Source organism: Eubalaena glacialis, chromosome 5, assembly GCF_028564815.1.
Source record: "Eubalaena glacialis isolate mEubGla1 chromosome 5, mEubGla1.1.hap2.+ XY, whole genome shotgun sequence".
In the NCBI taxonomy this organism is placed as follows: Eukaryota; Metazoa; Chordata; class Mammalia; order Artiodactyla; family Balaenidae; genus Eubalaena; species Eubalaena glacialis.
The window spans coordinates 90,055,200-90,076,001 of NC_083720.1; the positions used below are offsets into that span (position 1 = coordinate 90,055,200).

The 20,802-nt window shown below is 35.1% G+C and overlaps 1 protein-coding gene across 1 annotated transcript in view; it reads right to left on the reverse strand.

The window, feature by feature from the left end:
- Positions 1-7,427: 7,427 nt before the first annotated feature.
- The window catches only part of JCHAIN (joining chain of multimeric IgA and IgM), a 47,582-nt gene continuing 34,207 nt past the window's right edge, over positions 7,428-20,802 (reverse strand). Inside the window, exons 2-4 of the mRNA XM_061192358.1 lie at positions 12,511-12,637; positions 8,789-8,869; positions 7,428-8,201 (exon numbers count right to left, since the gene is read on the reverse strand). Of these exons, the coding sequence (XP_061048341.1) occupies positions 7,997-8,201; positions 8,789-8,869; positions 12,511-12,637 (413 nt within the window). The 3' untranslated portion in view covers positions 7,428-7,996. The remainder of the gene's footprint in view (positions 8,202-8,788; positions 8,870-12,510; positions 12,638-20,802) is intronic.

Consider the following 20,802-nt stretch of genomic DNA (forward strand, 5'->3'; position numbering starts at 1 on the left):
AGTTTTCTATTTTTTCCTTCCCCATCTTTCTCTCTCTATCACTTCTTATATAATAAGCTATCTTTAACCATCACTAGTCTTTACATCTACTTTCTCCATATGTCTTCCTCTCTTTTCACCTTTCTGTTCTGTCTCCCAATGTATCACTTGCCAATCAATCTCTTTCTCTGACTCCTTTCTTCCCTTCCATTTATCTTTTTCCCCTGCTATACCATTTGGATATCTTAAGACTGCCCATCTCACTCCCTCTTTGTATTTACTCTAAATTCTATCCCAATTTTTCTCTTGGCCCAGCCTAACCATCATTGTAGAATGTATTTTGGAAATAGTAGACACTATTACCAACTTTTATTTTTAATTTTCTTATGGCCTTTACCAGGTAGACACAGCTCAGCCAGAGGAACACATTCAAGAAGAAAAATGGGGGAAGAGAGAATATTTACCCAGAACTAGTAGCCTGGAGACAAGACTTAGGAAGGTAGAGAGGGAAGGACTCCCCCTCTTCGACTGAGCATCGGATAAAAAGAGTAGGACTTGCCATACCCCATCACCAACTCATAATCTGCAGGATCTAGAGAATATATTGGGGGTAACACTATCCTAATCAAATAAGAGAAACACTCAGTGGTTAATTTCTTTAGTAGCCCAGTATAAGTGATTCTACTGGTGTATGCTACTACTAACATATAGACTTATTCTTCATGCCCTGGTAGAATTATTCACAGACACACTTCCTTTGTATCTTGATTAAATAGTGTAAATTATTTTGTAAAATAGATATTTCTATATTGCCTTGCTTAGAGTACATCTAGGTATTTTGTTTTGTTTTTACTAATGGCACTTAAGCCTCCTCTCTGTATATTCCTTCCTAGAGAGGAAGAATTCTCTGAATTACCTAGAAAGTTACCTTTTAGCTCTTAGGAATTTATTAGGAGAAAATTTCCTAGGACAGATTTCACAAGAAGATCTCAGACATTTGAGAAAATATGTTGAAAACTTCCTGAGGAAAGGATTCTTGTCCTTTGAGTCTTCTCAAGTTCCTGGCACAGTGTCTTGCACATAGTAGATAGCATATAAATATTTATTGACTGACTGGTTTTAAAACAGCTTTTGAAGCTCCCACAAAAATAGCGCAGTGTGCTTGTCCTGTGGGTAAACCATCTGGGATGCTGAACGAGCCACCACACTCTGTAGCTTTACATATTCAACAACATTTGCATTGTAGAATCTCAGGGTAAGAAGGGATCTTAGAGGTAGATTACCTAGGCCAATCCACTAGTTGCTTAAATCCACCACTGCCACCACCAGATTTTAATCACACACTGAAAAATTATTAACTTATTCTATATAAAACTGTCTCTTAAGAATTATCCTCATCAAAATAAAACTACATTGTTATGTTTCATTACTGTTTTCCAAATGATTTTTTAAATCTAGATATGAATACTTCCACTGTAAAATACTCATTCACTTCAATATTTCATCAAAATGCATGGATCATATATTTCTTTTGGCAGATATGTCAATGGATCTTCATCTACGAGGCACCACAGCTTTAATTTATCATCTGAGACCTCTGTAATGTAAAATGTAGCACAGGGGGACAAAAATATCTACTGAATTTGAGAATATAGAGTGAAAAAAAGGGGGGAGGAGACATCCCTGTAGAAAACGACTCTTCATCTTACCACCATAGGTATCCTTCCATAAACCTGGATTCCAGGGCTAAGTTCCTTACAATAAAAAACTTATTCTGCGTGCCCTTGCTAAGTTATTCATTAAGCTTTTAAAGTCAGCTCTAAGATGAAGGTGCATACAGTGGGGATGGCAGGCCCTGAAAGTGATCCCCTCTTGTCGCTAGTGCCCCCATCCCACCACCATGGCCCTATTTCTATGATGAGTTCCTATGTTTAGTGGTCATCATGTGCTGATTCTAAAATGGCTGGATATATCCTGGTGATGACTCCAGTTGATAAATTAAAGAAGAAGAAAATAATATCTGAGGATGACAAACAAAGGAAATAATCCAGCAAAGCTAACACACACTTGCCTTATAAGCTTTTCTGTCTCACAGCCTATAACAGATTTCTCTAAAGGGTGGTTGGGCGTTGATCCAGTAAGCTGGAGGAAGTCCTGTATTTTTTCACTTTGAGCAAGAAGCAAAATAGGATGATGAAATATAGGGTCCAACCACCTCTGAAAACTCAGCCTAGTAGCCGTTATCACAGAGATTCTTCCCTGGCTTTTTGGATCCCCTGAACATGATTTATTTTAGTCACTCATATCAGAGTCTTAAATTTATACATCTTTAAAGAAAATTCACAAGACATGCCATGTGAGTTACTTTTATCATTTGTTTTGACATGACTCTGCCCTCACTTAACCTAGTCTCCTTTGGTCGTGACCTGAAGGACCCTAAAGAAGATTCCTCTTGCCTTCAGGAAACCAAACTTTATTTCTAAAAGCCAAAAAGGGAACCAGAAATGTAGGACTTGAAGTCAACAGCTCTGTCTTTCCTTCACAAAACCTCAAAGGCTTCACTGTGACTCAGACCAAGTACGCAACTAAAACTCAGAAGAAAACTGTTCTTGATAGGAAAGAGGTAATCACCGTTTCATAATGGGTTATAGCTACTGGTTTTGTCCACCTGTTCTTCCATGCCTCTGCACCTCATCCCTAGCCCAATAACATCAGCCACTGGATCTTTTTCTCTCCCTTTGAATTCATAGCCAATAAACAGGATTCAGCTGGTAACAAACAGAACACCATGCTGAAAGAGCAGAATTCTTCAAATAAAGGAGCAAAGAGGAAACTAAGCTGTAATTCAACACAGATGTAACTGTGAAATAGATGAAGCTGCCCTCAATGCCCCATCACCTTCCCAGTCAAGGTCCTCTGCTATCACAGTGCCCCATTTCATCTCCCTGAGGACACAGCACCCGCACCCTCCATTTCTGTGCTTCATCAAAATGGGACAGTAATTTCCTCTGTACTTATCCAAATAACCATGCCTCATTCTTCTCTGCACTGTATACAGCAGGTATTTGCTATGGTTAAACTGGCAAAAATATTCCTTCTCAAGTGTTGGTTAATATGTAGTCCTCCCAGATCATCCACCATGCCCTTAAAGAGTGAGTCTAATCACGGCATGCTACATCAGAGTTTCTCGAGCATTAACGTGCACATGAATCTTATTAAAATGCAGGTTTTGATTCTGTGATCTGGAGTGGGGCCTGTAATTCTGTATAATGAACATGCTCCCAGATGATGCTGAATCAGCCAGTTGGTAGATCAAAGTTGGAATGGTGAAGTGCTAGGCTATTTCCTGTAAGTAAGGGGTAACTGCACACTCACCAGAGAAGGAACAGAAAGGTCTCGACCACTGAAAAAACTGAATATCACCAATTTGAGGGGATTTATACAAATGAAGCATGTAAGTGACAGGTTCGATACAGAACACAAAGAAAGAGGGGCAGGCCAATCCTGTCTCTATTCCTACATGTATGTTATGCTTCCTCCTGTCTCTTTGCCTGGCTCATGTAGTTCTAGAAAGTTCTACTTCCACCCATAAACGCCCTATTCCGTTAATATCTCCTCCAAGATTACCCTAGCCCTAAGCTCCCCAGCTTCCATGAAGGCTCACAGCACATCGTTCTTTATATTTAATCACTCACTGTCTTATATCATGTGCTGATTTTTTCCTGTGTTAGTTCTACCTGTAGAAGTGGGAAGAAAACTCCTAAAAAGGGAGGCTCAGTTCTTATTCATCTCATGTAACTATCACTCACAGTAACTGGCATTGTGCTGAGGACAGAGTAGATGCTAAATAAATGTCACTTTTTCTTTAAATACATTTTGTAAATGGATAGAAATTTAGAATTTCCCAAATTTTAATATAATTGATTAAAAATAAAATTTAATAACAATTAATATTTTTCTAGTTACCAAAATACATACTCATTGTAGAATATTTGGCAAGTAGTAAAAAGTAAAAGGTAAACAAATATAAATAACACATAATCCCACTAGCCAATGTTAATACTTTGGTCTATTTTCTCTTTTATGTGCATAAGGGAGGGAGGGTCTTGAAGTAATTATTTTATGAAATAGCCTGCATTTCCTTCTTCACGTTATATAAGCAATTTCCATATAATTAAAAATACTTAAAGCTTCATGTTTGTTGTCTGTAAAATATTCTCAAGTATACACTATATTATCATTCCCTTCAATGATGGACTTAAAGTTTCTTATGAATTTTCACTATAATAAATAATGTAGTGATAAATATCTTTATTCCTCTTTGTCCATACTTCTGATTACTTCCTCAGAAGTGGAATTACTGGGGGAAATGGTCTGAAAAATGTATTTTAGACAGGATAACACTGAATGAGATCACTGGCTTTGGAGCCTCACAGTCTGGATCCAATTATAAGTTCTCCATATACTATTTGTCAAACCTTAATAAGATTACTTTATCTCTTTGCATCTTAGTTTCATGATTTGTAAAATGAAGACAATGATTATTTCACAGGACACTTAAGAGGACTAAATGAAACGTGTTAAAATGCATATGCATTGTATTTCATAAATCAACCACTAGGTGGAGATGGAGGTTTATAATTCTAAAGTCGTGGTTCTAAAGCAATTCCCAGGCAGCAGCAGCACCGGGGAATTTTTTTGACCTGCAATTTCTCCTGTGGCATCCCAGAACTACTTAATCAGCATCTCTGAGGGTGGGGCTCAGCAATCTGTTTCAATGAGTCCTCCAGGTGAGTCTCACACACATTAAAGTTTGAGAATCACTAATCTAGTACGTTTTCACATTTTTCTCTGATTTGTTGCCTGAGCAAAGAGAAGAGCCAAAAGATAACACACAACATCAACTGTAATTTACAGGTTACTGAAAGCTATAAAAGCTGTGTTAAGTGATATACATACATTATGGCATGTATGCTTATTTTTATAAGATAGTTATTTCATGAGATATTTTATGAGATAGTTATTTTTACTCATTTTTCAACCTTACATTGAATAAACTTGCCCTTGGTGACCTGTCATTTAGTCTCTAAGTAGAGTATTCCAAGCTAGGCCATGGATTTAACCACTATACTACACTGCCACCCCAAAGCCTGTCTTAGTATCTTTGCCACACTCAATCATCATTGGTTGAGAACAGCCCATGGACCTCACACAAACACAAAGGAGAGGTTCCTTTCACACCTGCTTCATCTGCACTGACTCCTCATGTATCCCTGCTAAATTGTCCACTTAAATGTATGAATGAAACTAACAGGAAGGCTTTAATCACTCTTCAGTAACTCATTTAAGAGTCACCAGCTACTCTGGATTTATACTGAATGAGTTAATGCTTAATAAAGCACTTAGACTAACACTTAGCACTTAGTATAAGGGCTAAATTGTTATCAATATGATAATTCTAGAGTTTAACTGAACTTCTGAAAGAAGGAAGACCCGCAGGACTTTTAAGTTTGCAGTCCTCTTCCAGCTGGCATTTAATGAGGCAATAATACTGGCATAGGGCTCTCTCCTACAAGAATCTGCAACATGGTACCAAAAACTTTTTTTATTGGGTATGCAGAGAATCTAAGGCAAAGATGGGAATACAGTAGAGGAGCCTCTTCAGAAACAGTCTCCCCCTAAAAGTTCTCATCACAAGGGAAAAAAAATTTGTACCTATATGAGGTGATGGATGTTAACTAAACTTATTGTGGTAACAATTTCACGACAGGTAAGTATGTGAAGTCATTCTGCTGTACACCTTAAAACTTATACAAAGTTGTATGTCAGTTATATCTCAATAAAACTGGGGGAGAAGTCTCCCATAAATTCTCAGAACACTTCGAAACCTATTTATTTGCTTTACGTGATTCTGCCAAGTGATTGTGATTGTGCATATGTCTTGTTTCCTCAACTAAGCTGTACTCATATTCATTCATTCAACAACTATTTATTGAGCTCCTCTACGTGCCAGACACCCTTCCCAGTGCTGGGGATACATCAATGGGCAAAATAAAAACGGCTGTGCTTGTGGCGCTTATGCACTGTTGGAGGAGACACCATAAACATAATATGTAAGTAAAATGATATAGTCTGCTAGAGAGTGATAAGCACATGGGGGTGGAATAAACCAAGATAGGGAACAGGATTTGCAATTTTTTTTTAAGTAGTCAGGGTGAGCTTCATGGTGAAGATTGTTACCGAACTGAACTGGGGTCCAACTGAGCAGAGGTCTAGGAAGTGAGTGGCGCTATCTTGAGGGCACTTACCACAGATTAATCACCAAAAATCTAGCAGAGTTCCTCGCATGTGGTAAATATTCAATAACTGTTTACTGATTAAATAAAGTTCAAATTCTTGGCTAAAACCACATACCAGATTGAAGATTGGTCAAGAATGATTTGTCTTTAGCATGTCAAAACTATGATTCCTACTGAAGCACCAGAGTGTCGGAGCCTTATCCCTAAAAAAAAATAAAAAACACTGAATAATCAGTATGAACACAGTGGAAGTTATTAAAAATGACTATTACCATTTGAAAAAAAAAGAAAACAGAACAATGTTTCTTCAAGAAACTGATTTTACTAATCAGCCTCTCGTTATTTTAAATGCAGGGTCAGCATTTACTTTCCACAGTAGTCTTAGATATGTATGCCAATTGGCCTTGACTTTCTGCCATAAAGAAGTTTTATGTGCCATGAGAAACACTATATTTGTCAGGATGGACTTGGCCTTTTTATTTAATTTTAGGTATAAAATGACAAAGCTACCTCAAATACTACAGGTTTGAATTCAGTGATTAATGCATAATTATACTTACAAACTGTTCCTCAGTAATAAATGATATTTTTATTTATTTATTTGTTTATTTATTTATTTTTGGCTGCACTGGGTCTTCGTTGCTGTGACGGGCTTTCTCTGGTTGCGGCACGCGGGCTTCTCATTGCAGTGGCTTCTCTTGTTGCGGGGCAGGGCTCTAGGCACACGGGCTTCAGGAGTTGTGGCATGTGGGCTCAGTAGTTATGGCTCGCGGACTCTAGAGCGCAGGCTCAGTAGTTGTGGCGCACAGGCTTAGTTGCTACGCGGAATGTGGGATCTTCCCGGACCAGGGCATGAACCTGTGTCCCCTGCATTGGCAGGCGGATTCTTAACCACTGCACCACCAGGGAAGTCCCATAAATGATATTTTAACTTACATACAGCAAAGTTAACACAAGCAAACTTTTTTCCAGTAAATTATTTCACACAGGTATATGCTTATGAATCTATTTAATTGTTCAAACTGTGCTGGAGAATACATATTTTGGAATACATAATTTGTTAGATTCAGTTATAACAGAGGTGATTTGTAATGGGAATTTCTCACACTATCCTGATTATCAAAAAAATTTTATTAAAAAAAATCCATATCATTTGCTCCCAAATCTGTTATATCAAAATATATTTTTCAATTATACACTTAATTATGCCACTTTCAGCTAATTGGTTTCATAAATATTAGAGATCCCATTTTAAATTGTTTTATGAATATTTCCAAAACATGTTTTCCAATTATTATTTTTCTAATGAAGACAAACAATTGACCTATATTTACATATAAATTTTCTCTGCACAGTGATACTTTTTTTAAAGAGAATAGTATGGAATGTGCAAAAGCTCAGGCTCTCCAGGGCAAAGCCAAAAAAAAAAAAAGGCAAAATTTAATTATGTCTCCTGATTTTTACTCTTTTGAGTTTTATTTTCTCCCCTTGTCTATTTTTTTAAATGCTAGAAATTTACCTTAAAAAATAACAATGCTACTATTTCAGTTATTTGCCCAGGGGCAGGGGGGTGGGGAGGAGTGGGGTAGTTAGTTTTATATTATCCAAAAAAAAAAAATCATGGTTTCAAATTCATTGGTAGTAAATATATTAACTACCTGGAATCAAAATGGAGAGCCTTTCAAGATAAGGAGTTGTGCAGTCAGCAATGACTTAAATTAGTCAGGATAGCAGGAATCCGGGGTCAAAGCTGTTTCCACCATTTGGATCTTACCACCATAGCTAAGTGGGACCCTGTTTGTATAGCACTTGTTTCTGTCATAAGTGTAACAAGTCTCAATGTCTTCATCACAGATATTGCTCTGGGTGGCAGTAACTACTTGATTATCCAGCTCCACTTCTGTAAGATCACATTTTTTACAGCTGAAAAACAAATATATGCATTAGACAACCCCCATCAAATGTTGTCTCAGAATCTGAGTAACTATACATTTCTATCCAAAATCAATTAGTTCTGACAAAGGGTGACTCCTTTCAGACTTCAACGTCTCTATAATACAGAATTATTTATGTAATTTTTCAACCTTCAGTTCAAAGTAAGCAATATAATAACATGATAATATGATTGTGAGGTACTAGGAGTAAATGAGTTATTTATAGTAACAAAGACGGGTTTGTTCTTTAGTTTTTTATGTTGGATTCTATAGCTTCCAAAGAAACACCTGCATGTTAATGTGTCTGAATTATTGAACTATAAAGACAAATTGGTCCTTTGTACTAATGGCAATAATTTCATCTTTAGAATAAATTTACAGCTAACTTTTATCTGTGATAAAGTTTTATGAATTTATGATACCTAATGATTAACATAGGAATTAATGTATTCAGAAGTTCAAATTATACTGGTAAATGTTTATACCCCAATTTGTTTTCAAAAACATTCTTACTAACAATTTAATTAAAAGTTATTGACTTCAATATCTATATTAGTATGAAGGAAAATCTCTTACAGGTCGGACAAATGGTACACAAAGTTGGTTCTCCGGGGTGAGGTAGGATCAGAGATATTCTCCCTGCTGTTCAGAGGAACACTAAAAAAAAAAAGAAGGAAAGAAAACAAAGAAGAATAATGAAATTAGCAGATATTGTTATTTTTGGTAATAGGTATATTGCTAGGACAGTACTTACTATTTCATTCGGACATTTAGCACTCTATAAACACTCTTTAGTAATACTATTACTCAGATTTCACAGTAATTGTTACATTTTAAACATTGTCATTCAAAATAAACCTCACAACAACTCCTCTGTCAACTATCTTTGATTACTTGGCAAATCCCTGCTTTTCCTTTAAAAATAAGCTCAAGTTTTACCTTCTCTCTGATTTTTACCTTGATCCCATCCCCACCCCTCAATAAACTCCTTCCTCTGTAGTCTCATTAAAGTTTCTTATATCTTATTATAACAAATGCCATATTACAGTTGCTTATCTACACAGCAGTTGCTTCTAGATTCTATAAATTCCTTGAAGCAAAAACGTTTACACATTCCCAGTGGCTTGCTACATGTGTGGCATGTAGAATATGTTCAATATTTATGGAATGAATGGACAGATACTAATATCCACATTTTAGAAATGCAGTAATTATAAATCAAAGAGGTTGGTGACCTACCCAAGGTCACACAGCTACTAAGTAGTAAAGCTGGAACTGGAATCCAGACCTCTTGATTTGGAGATGTTCCATGAAAAATTACACATCAACTAGTTCAGGTGATTTCATTAAATTTTACATTTTTTCATCTATGTCACCACTCCTCATCATATGCATCCCTCCCTACCAAAAAATACAAAAAAAAAAAAAAAAAACTCATGTTTCCTAACTCAGTATTTAGCAATATTATCCACAGAGATATCCAAGCCAAAAACTTGGATACCACCCTCAGTCTTCCCTCTCTGTCATGACCTATAATCCATCTCACAGTTCAATTGATTCTGATTCTTTGCATCTGTGAACTCCAGCTACTTGATCAGGACACCACCATTTCTCTCCTAGTTTGCAGCAATACCCTCCTTCAGTCTTGACCTCTCCAATATATTAGCCACATTATTGCCAAAACAGTCTTTTTAAAATACAAGCCTAATTTCCTTCTCTGCTTAAAACCTACACTGTCTCCCCCTAGAAAACAGGGTATCATTAAGATGGCATAGAAGATACTACATGAAATACCTTTAACTCTCCAGCCTTATCTCTCACCACACCACCCTCTTTATAACATGTGCCAGCTGTAAACAGCTGCTTGCAATTGCACAAACTTACGACGATTTTCTCATCTCCAAGTCTTAACAATGACAAAAACGATAACAGTTCTAACATTTACTAAGCACTTACCGTGTGCCTGGTACTATGATAAACATGCTAACATGATGATCTCATATAATCCTCACAGCAACCCTGTTTCCTTTTCCTGGCATGAGCTGCTTCATCTATCAACCCTGCCGTTCCCCCACACACACTTACCTAGCTAACTCCAGTTCAGTCAGCTAACAGCCATCATCCACTTCTACCACTTACTCCAAATACCCTCTCCCGCCTCCCCCTGCCACTCTCCCACCTCCCCCAAGGACTGGACTGGGTGCCCCCGCTTCGTGCTCCTATAACATCCTATGCCTATTCTTGTCATAGCATTTACAATACTGTATTGAAATTGCCTTTTCAATTATTTAAAGTTCCCTACTAGACTGTAAATTCTCTGATGGCATGGACTGTGTTTTATACACATTATTTTATCCCCAGCTCCAATCCTCAGTGGCTTTCAGAAGCACTCAATAAGTGTTTGCCAAATTAATGAATGAATGATCAACTCTTTATTACATTGTAAAATCTCTAGTAGTATTAAAAAATGCTTTAAATAATGAGAAAAATAAGGGAATAAACATGTATGAGTGTTTCACCATGGGCCAAACACTGTTCTAGGTGCTTTTATACATTACTATATTTAATCCTCACAACCTTATGAAGTACATGTGTATATAAACATACCTATATAATTATTCCTTTTTTTCAGTTTAGGAAACAGGCTCAAATTAGTTAAGTAACTTGCCCAAAGTCACATCATTAGTAAGTGATTGAGTTGGGAATAATGCCATAATGACACAGCAATGATAATAAAACTTCCAGAAATAAGATTAGGGAAGCATCAATACACATCAGGGAAGTGGCATAAGTAACTGAATTGCCTGATTTTAATAAATAATATATCATAAAAAGAATCATGTAATAGAAGAAAAAGATAAATTAGAGAATCCTGGTGTGCCATTTTAAATCTGTCCCCTGGAGATTTAAACATAAGATAGACACTCCTCTTCAACATGGTTTAGGTGCCAGTGTCATGGACGCCATCCCCTCAAGTTACATGCTTCTCCAATTGTTCTACCCTTAACAGGGAGCTATGTGGTACAGACTCTGTGGCCAGAGAAAATTTGCTAGAGGAAGAGATGTCCAAGCTAAGACATGCAGGGTAAGGAGTTAACCAGGCTAAGAGGGGTGGGAGAAAGAGTTCTTAAAGCAGAGGAACTAGGTTATGCAAAAACGGAAGAGGAAGAGAGCACTGTGAGTGTGAGGAAATAAAGGTACTGCAATGTACTGGCTTTTCAAACATGAGGTGAAAAAATAGTGGCAATGGAAGAGCTTGAGAGTTTTGCCGAGCGTTATAGGTTAGGCTGAGACGTTCGTAATTTATCCTAGTAACAACATTATGGGAACCAGCAAAGGGATTTTAAGAAGGATAGTGACATAATGATAACTGGCACATAGGTTAGGTGAATAAGTAACAGCAAATACGTTTTGAAAATGTGCCAGGAACTACACAGTCTTTAAAAGGAATAGATCTTCTCGATTTATCTTTACAATAACCCTATGAGATACATATTATTTTCCTATTAGTAAAGATGAGAAAGTTGAAGTTTAGATTGGTTAAGTAACTAGCATACCAGAGCACATAGCTATTTAGTGACAGCCAGAACTCGAAACAAATTCTTAAGCATATTATACTTCTCCCATTGATTAAATGGGATCGAGTGCTATGTTCTGTTTCAATAAGAGGTATTTGATTTGGGGGGAGGCTATTCAAGGTAGAAGTAGTTCACAAGGAAGACATTAATGACTAGATCCAATAGGAATCTCAGTTCTTAAGTATTATTAGCATTTTTGCTGTCGAATAAGACTTTATGACAGACTATGTGTGAAATGAAATAAATATCTGAAGTCCAATATACAAGTATAGACGAAATTAATTTAGTCAATTTGATTAGTCTACCTTACTTTTATGGAGACCGGCAGTTGAGTACAAAGTGAAATACTCTGTGGTCCATATATGGTACAAAACAAGCCTTTTAATGTTATCTCAAGTTTCACTTTGAACTGATCAAGGGCAACTAGAAGTTCTGATTCAAATTGAAATAACTCCGTATAAACAGGGCATGTTGATGACTAGATGCGACCTTCAGTTATTATTTGATCTAGCTGACTGGTTTTAGGTTGCCTGGAAACCTTTGTTCCTGCTCCCAACTTCTACATAATTGGCTCAAGCCCATTAACCAGATTCAACTAATGTAAGGTGCTACACACGAAAAAGAGGAGCAAAGATATAGGTATCACATGCAAACACTTGCTAATATCAGAAAGTATCTCTGCTCACAATATGAAAAAATGAAACATGAAATACCACATACATAATTCTGATGTTTCTCTCCACAATGTCTTGACTAGGATCTTCAGCAGAAGGGATGACCCTGGAAGTAATCCGGGCACACTTACACTTGTTGTCAGCAAGAACAGTCCTTTCATCTTCATCTTGGGCTTGAAAGATAATACATATTAAGAAGAAAGGTAAACGAAAGTCTATTTTTATACTTTCTATCAAGTTAATTTATGCCCCTCCCCCCAGCAGAAAACTTAAGTTTTATGGTTGATCAGTTTCGGCTTTCTCCATTTGTTCTTTTTCCTAATCTAAAATAGCTAAGTGGAATCTCACAGCGTAGTGAAGGAAATCCAAATGAACTCCAAAAGGAATTTTCTCTCCTTCCCTTGGACCAGTCCATGGTCTTTCTAACCTGACTGAAAGAATTCTGGTTTTAATCTAAAGCTATTAATAGAGGCACAACCCTCTGAATGATGTGGCTTTGTAAAAATCAGTGCCAAATGCCAAAATGAGAAAGAAAACAAAAATCTAAACTGGATTTCTCTCAGACCAGAGGAATTTATTCAAAAGTGAACAAAAAGTAACATTAGCCTTTATAATAAACCCAGTTTGAAGTGTCACGTCCTTCCTGAACTCCCAGTTATACTTTCTTTTTTCCTTAGATTGCATTAGAACTAAGAACATGCATATTTTCCCAAAGATAACCTTATTTTGTAAGACTTTAAATATTCTCCACTAAAAGTTTCCTAAACTTAATTATATTCTTCTTTTTCATAATAACATTCAGGTTATCATAGTATAATGATTTAATACAATAAAATAATAAGTGCTATATTTATTAATATTTCTTATAAGAATTATTTTTAAAGATACAATATATATAGACATAAGGTGCTATAAATTTGCTAAAACAATTTAGAATATATTGTGAGGAACAAGTTCTATTTAATATAATATGCATGTGTACAGAAAAAAATAATAAATGAATGAGTGAATACACAGATGACTATTAAAGCCTTAACTCTGAATGTCAACATTTATTGTCTAATCTGAATATTATACACAGATGACTATTAAAGCCTTAACTCTGAATGTCAACATTTATTGTCTAATCTGAATATTAGACAATGAGGTCTGGTAAGTGCTGCAAAGAATTAACAAAGAAAATTTCTTATTATCTGGACTTAGATCAGTTAACAGATACCTGAAGAGTTAATAATAAATAGCTTTACTGGTGACTAGGAGACTAATAATCCCATTAATAAATATAGGGAACACAGAAAAAAAAAGCAAGCTTGGAAAGAAAAATAGTGAATTAAGTTCTGGAATATATTAAAAAATTTTACATTTTTTTATTCTGAAATGATTTTAGTCTTACAGAAAATTTGCAAAAATAGTACAGAAAGTTCTCATATATCCTTCACCTAATTTCCCCTAATATTTACAACTTACATAACCATAGTACAGTTATCAAAATGAGGAAAGTAACATTGATACAATACTATAAACTAAACTACAGACCTAATTCAGATTTGACCAGTTTTTCCACTATTCTTTTCCTGTCCAAGGATCCAATCTGGGATCCCACATTTGATTTAGTTGTTGTGTCTCCTTAGTATATATGTATGTACTCTAATCTGTGACAGTTCCTCAGTCTTTCCTTGTCCTGTAAAAATTTTTAATAAAAAAAGAGAAGATGCTTCTAATATACGTAGTGGGGGGAAAACAGTGTCATTTCATCTCTCTTAAAATGCATAAGAACCTGAGTAAAAAAAACATTGTTTTTTCTTTAAAAAGTGGAAAAATTATTGTAAAAAATTAAAACAATGTAAAAGACATAAATAAAAAGTGACAATCCACTCCCCCCAAAAATAAATAGCTTTATTTAATAGTGTTAATTAAACAATAATAATGTTAAATATCTTTTTTATTCCTATAATTTTAGCTAAGTGACCTTTAAAATTTCCTTCCATCAAGCCTCAATTAAAAAAACAAAGACTTAGCACACAAATTCAAGTTATAAAGGTTAAATGATAAGGATAGATACAATTGTAACTGGAAATCTAATTATTCTGGTGACGATCCCAGAGCAGAAAGGAGCTAACTGCAGTATTTCAGTCTTAATGATAACAGTCATTACAAAAACATTTTAAGACCATTGTTATTGTACTTATAATTGTTTTGAAGTACTTTATAATGCATTATTATGCCATTATTCATAAGTTCTTAATAAATCTTCTGATAAAAGTCTATATGGTATTGGAGAAAAATCATTACGAAGCAATTTAAGACAATGATATAATTCTTCTTAATTTTTTGAAGAGTAAGATGACTTAAATGGTGTCCTTTCCCTCCTCCTGTATTCATGACTCTTAAATGTTTTCTCTCAATAAAATAGAAATTAGCATGTTATGCCTGACCAAAAAATACAGATTGAGTCAAGTAGTGACTTGACCATTAAGTCTTAAATAGAAAATATCTCTATTTTAGTTATGACATATATTATATTTTCTTGCCAGAAACCTAGGAAAAAACCATCATTACTGTTACTATATAAAAATACTAGGTAGCCTAATATACCTACCAGAAAAATGTACAAATACTTTTAGTTCACCAAGACTTAGAAGATTCTAACATTCTGTTTCATCGACAAGCAGTATTTTTCCTAATAAACCTGTTATTGTAGACTATGCCTTACTTTATTCCAAGAGCACCTGAAAGATAGTAGGTGCTCAATAAATATTTGTTAAATTTAATTCAATTGAAACGAATTAGAAAATAGACTTAATACATATTAGATATGAACATAATGAGTTTACTAAAAGGTGATTCTCTTATACAGGAAGAATAGGATAGTAGTTAGGAGTGTGGACTATAGTATCTGATGGCCTGGGTTCTACCTACCACATGCTTGTTGTATGACCTTAGGTAAGTTACTTCATCTCTCTAAATTTCAATGGGCTCAACTATATGTCAGAAACAATAATAGTACCTACCCTCAAATGGTTATTGTGAGAATTAAATGGAATAGTATATGTAAAGCAGTTAGCATAATGCCTAGAATATAGTATGTACTCAATAAATTATAGCTCTTTTATACATATGTAGCTATATATATGTTTCACTTATGTTTATAGGTATATAAATATGTTATAAACATATGTGTTTATATATACATATAGGTACATATACATGGTTTACTACTAATATATTTATGTTTTAAATATTATTAGAAATTCATTATTCTTAATGCTAAATTAGTATAAACTATATGTAAAATCACTGTTCTTAATTACATCATACTCTGTCTTGAAGTAAGAATGAGATCAAAAAAAAAAGAATAAACTCAGTAAGTCTTAGAACAAACCAGCCAAATTATATCACTTCTAATTCATATGCCCTTCTAGATGAAAATTATTAAACACTGTACTTCTATATTCAGAAAATAATCCATTTTCTATAATAGTTTGAAAAGTTAATAAACAAAATAACTGAAGTTCAGCCATCAAGTTATAGGAAACGTGTACAACATTAAACATTGTTAAAGGGTCATAATAAATCTGTAGGCTCAGATCCAGGAACGTTGTTAGAACGTATTAATACCAAGCTCTCTGGGGAAATAAAATCTCAATGTACTCTACATTGTATTTATAATAATTATTACTTCATTTCTCCAGAATATAAATTTGAGACACTCAAGGAGATTACTGATTTTCAAGATTCAATATGGGTATTCGTGTAACTATAGCTATCTGTACTTATCCAGAAACATCTACTTTCTTATTCTCTAGGTTGTAGTAGGCAAACAAATAAGAGAAGAGAAAAAAGAATAAAAAGAATTACAGTGAGTCTTGTCCATGTAAATATCACTGCTTATACAAAGATTAAGACATGCTAGAAAAAATTAGCCAGCTAGCTGTCCAACCAAAACACAAATATAAATGTTTAAATCTGAAGAACAGATCTGTGTTCTATTTTTCCTTTTATCTGGGTTCATTCTCAAAATACCACATACCTGTCACAAGAACAGCCATAACAAAAATGGCCAGGACTCCCCAGAAAAGCAAATAGTTCTTCATCTTGACTTTCTTTTGAAAAACTGGAGCTAAAAAGTCAGGGTTAAGGTGTGTGATCTATAAGGAGTGTGCAAATGATGGTGCTTCTGCTTTCTTAAAATAACACTCCAGGCAGCTAACAAACTAAAAACAATCACAACTGCGGTTGAAGTCTGAAATTTAAATACTGCACTGGAAAGAAATTATGGCTCAGATTTACGTATTTTCTTCCAAAATATCCCCCAAAGCCATGTTTTGGTACAATCACTTTTTATTTTACATTTATTCTATATAATTAAATTAGAAGACTAATAATAATTTCAAGGCAGTAGTCCATTAAGAATGTTTAAATGGGGATTCTCAACGTTATTACCTAGATAATAAAGTTTTCAAGTCAAACATAATATGATATTTGTTGTGCCTGGAACAATAAATGAAGGAGAGAGAAGGAGGAAAGAATTAAAGCCCTTTAAGGTTCCAATTGCATTTTATGTCAACTTTTTATTCTAGTCCTTCATTAACCAAGTTACCAGGTTTAACATACAGATTATAGATTATATATATAATATATACATATTCTCATTATTTTCAGTTATTTTATAAGTTCAAATGTGGAACTGGAATTAGAAACAGGTGGATGCTAGATGTTATCAGTTGCCATGTTTCAATTTGATAGTATTAAAGCAGACCCTGTATTTGCTCACCCAGTTACACCTTTCAGAATTGTAAATCCATGAAATGATGCGTGTTTGAGATGTCTCAACAGAAAACTGAATCACCACAGTATTGCTTATAAATTTTTTTCACTAATTAGTGTAAAAAACAAACAAACAAAAAAAACCGCTGAGCTTTTGGATAGGGCATCCCCCTACCTCCTACCCCAACACGCTAGAATGTCTCTTAGGCAGGGTTGGCTACAATTATACAACATCAAATCTATGTTACTTTTGGTTTTCAGTTCTCTAATTTTGTAAGGATCTCCTAGAATTTTGAGAGTTACTAAAGAAATACTTCAAGACCATAAGTAGGCAAGCGGATTTCACAGCTGGCAGTAAAAAATGGCAGAATGAAAGCTATTAAAGACTAGCACATAATTGTACTCCTTCAGTCAACACGTACTGAACGTCTAGCAAGGACAAAGTGCCAGGCACTAGAACACACAATATTATTGCACTGTCAAACTTTGTTCTCATTTTAATTTCTACTTTCATAGGACTTAGAAACTATTTGAGGTTAAGAAAAATATACTGGATTCACATGAATAATTATATCTTATAGAAAAAGAAACATCTGAAAGCTCATTATTTTAGTGTGTGGTCAGGATGTCAAAACAAATATCAACCACTTAAGATCTAAATAACTGATTTATTATATCACTCCAAAAAAAAGAGTAATTAGAAGTTAGTTGGATACATTTTTTAAGCCATTATTTCCTTGAAAATAAACTCAAGGGTAGACTGCCTCCCCAACAAGCAAGTTGGATAAATCTCTGGAGACAAATTAAAGCCTCCCCCAAAACTTATTTTTTATAAAAGCCAAGACTGACATATAATTACTAGGCTAAAGAAAAGCTCTATATTTGATTTCTATTCTTTCAAACTTACAGTTTTGTAATTCTATTATGTAAACCATGCATCTAAAATAAATTATTTTAATAAAAATAGTGTGGACAGTGCCAAGTGGCACTTTTGCTACCAGAAGAGAGTTACCTATACATGCAATATAGGATCAGGACAAGTGTTTTGTCAAGTGTGGTCCCGGGGTCATCCCCCCTAGAGTATTAGTCAAAATATAGATTTCCTGGCTACACCCTATCAGAATTTCTAGAGATGTGACCTTGAAATACGTATTTTTAAAAAGTCTTCCAGTTGATTGATGTACACTAAAATTTGAAAATTGGTACACTAGAAGCCTGTGGGGAGGGGGCATAACTAGCAGCATTAACTATGGAAGAGCCAGAAGCTAATAAAGGTAATTTTTTTAAACAAATGGGCTTACATTGGAAATCACTTAGCTGAGGCTTATATTCACTTCTATTTATGTTTTATAGGTGAATTGTTTCATAATCTTTTTAGTAGGTCTGGTTTAATTTTTAAACCACTTCATCTCTGATTTTGTTCTTCCTACTAAAAAATGTATCCATTCAAGTGAGTTATATAATTGGGAGCTTAGCCCCATGTTCTAAATTCTTCACCAAAAATGGTTTATTTTTCCACATTTAAACATATGATTCTTACAGTAAGAGTTTCAGTGGTAGATTCATTTGGATGAAAGAGATCTTAAGGTAATTTAGTCTCACCTTCTTTATTCCCACTCAAGTTTTGTTTCAATTTCCTATACAGCAGACAGCCTGAGTTCAGAAAACCATCTGAAATAGGTCGATGCTTCACTTCCTCTGTACATAGCTTATTATATTTAAGATACTCAAATCATGACAAAGACTTGATTCTCTTGAGACACAGACAATACACTCTCCTTGTTTTCTTCCTATCCGACTGATGACTCCTGTTCAGTATCTTGCTGAGTTTTCCTCTGAATATTAAGGTTGATCCTCAGCCTTCTCTCTTCTCTCATCCTCTCCCTAACTGATTTTATCTGATCCCATGGCTTTGAATATAGAACATGCTGTGACTACTTTCAGATCTATAACTGTAGACTTTACCTTGCCCATCGAGCTGCAAACTCCTGTATCCAACTCTCTATTTGATACCTTCACATGGCTATCTAACAGGTATCTAAAACTTAACCAGGCAAAACAGTACTCTTGATGACCAAGCCACCCTCACACTTCCATTCCAATCTCTTTTCATCTTTAGTCCTCCTCATCTCGGTAAATGGTACCTCCATCTACCTGGTTGCTCAAGGCAAAATCCTCTTCTTTGATCCCTTTCTGTTCTTCTCCCTCATATTCAATTTACTACCATGTCTTGTTGGTTTTATTTCCAAAATATATCCCAAATTTATGATTCTCTCCATTTTCACTGCCACCCTAGTCCAAGCCTCTGTTTTCTTTCCTAGACTACTATAATAGCCTCAGTAATAAAAAGTGATTTTTTCCTTTGCCCCAGCATTGGCAACTAGGACTCACAGATGACAAACAAGAATGGCTAAGTACCCTAAATTCTAAAGAGAGTTGGATACTTCCTCCAAGACTTAACAAGAAACAACAGAACTCAACTTATTACCATCACCACCCTACCACTTCCAGGTTCAATCCTCTAGTCTTTAGAGAACTTTGGAGGGAAAAGGGGAATGCTATCACAGAAGCTGTTGGCCTTTTGGAAATAGCACTGTTTGTGGTAAGAGACTTTCCCCCTTTTACTTTTGAGAGGGGGCAGGACAAGGTGTTCTTTTCTCCCCAAAGTTAAGTGAGGGAGAGAATCAAGAAAATAAAGAGATCAAGAACCCTGCAAGAAGGGGAAATTGAGAAACAATATACATAATAGTTAATATTGGGCTGGCCAAAAAGTTCGTTCGGGTTTTCCTGTAAGATATGGGAAAACCCGAACGAACTTTTTGGCCAACTGAATAGAAAGGATTCTGAGTCTGACTGCTTGGGTTTACCACCCAATCCACCACTTACTAGTTGTGAGACACTAGGCAAACCTTGGTCAAATCATTTAACCTCTATGTTTCAATTCCCCTCTCTATAAAATGGGGATAATAACAATACATAATACATATTTCATAGGACTGTTGTGAGGCTTAACATGTATTACTACATATAAAGAAGTTAAAACAGATCCTGGCATATGGTAAGTGCTAAATAGGTACCAGTGATTATTATCATCATCATAACAATTATCACCAACATTATGTTGGTCACTCCTTGTTGAGTTGCAGAAAATGCAAACACAACTTGGGGCTATCAGTTACAATGAAGTTTAAGGAAAACATTCCTGGGAGAGCTTCACATATCCCCTTGGGTTGCAGGCATGCAGAAACATAGAAACTGATATGGGCTCCTGCTATATGACCCTTATAAGGTATGAATGAAAATATCCAACAAATCTATATTAGTAATCAGAACAGTGGGATACTGGCATGAAAACAGACACACAGACCAATGGAACAGAATCGAGAACCCCAAAATAAATCCACACATATATGGTCAACTAACATTTGACAAGAGAGACAATAATACTCAGTGGAGAAAGGACAGTCTCTTCTGGATATTCACATGCAAAATAATGAAACTGGACCTCTACCTTACACCACTCACAAAAATTAATTTGAAACGAATTAAGGACTTAAACATAAGACCTAAA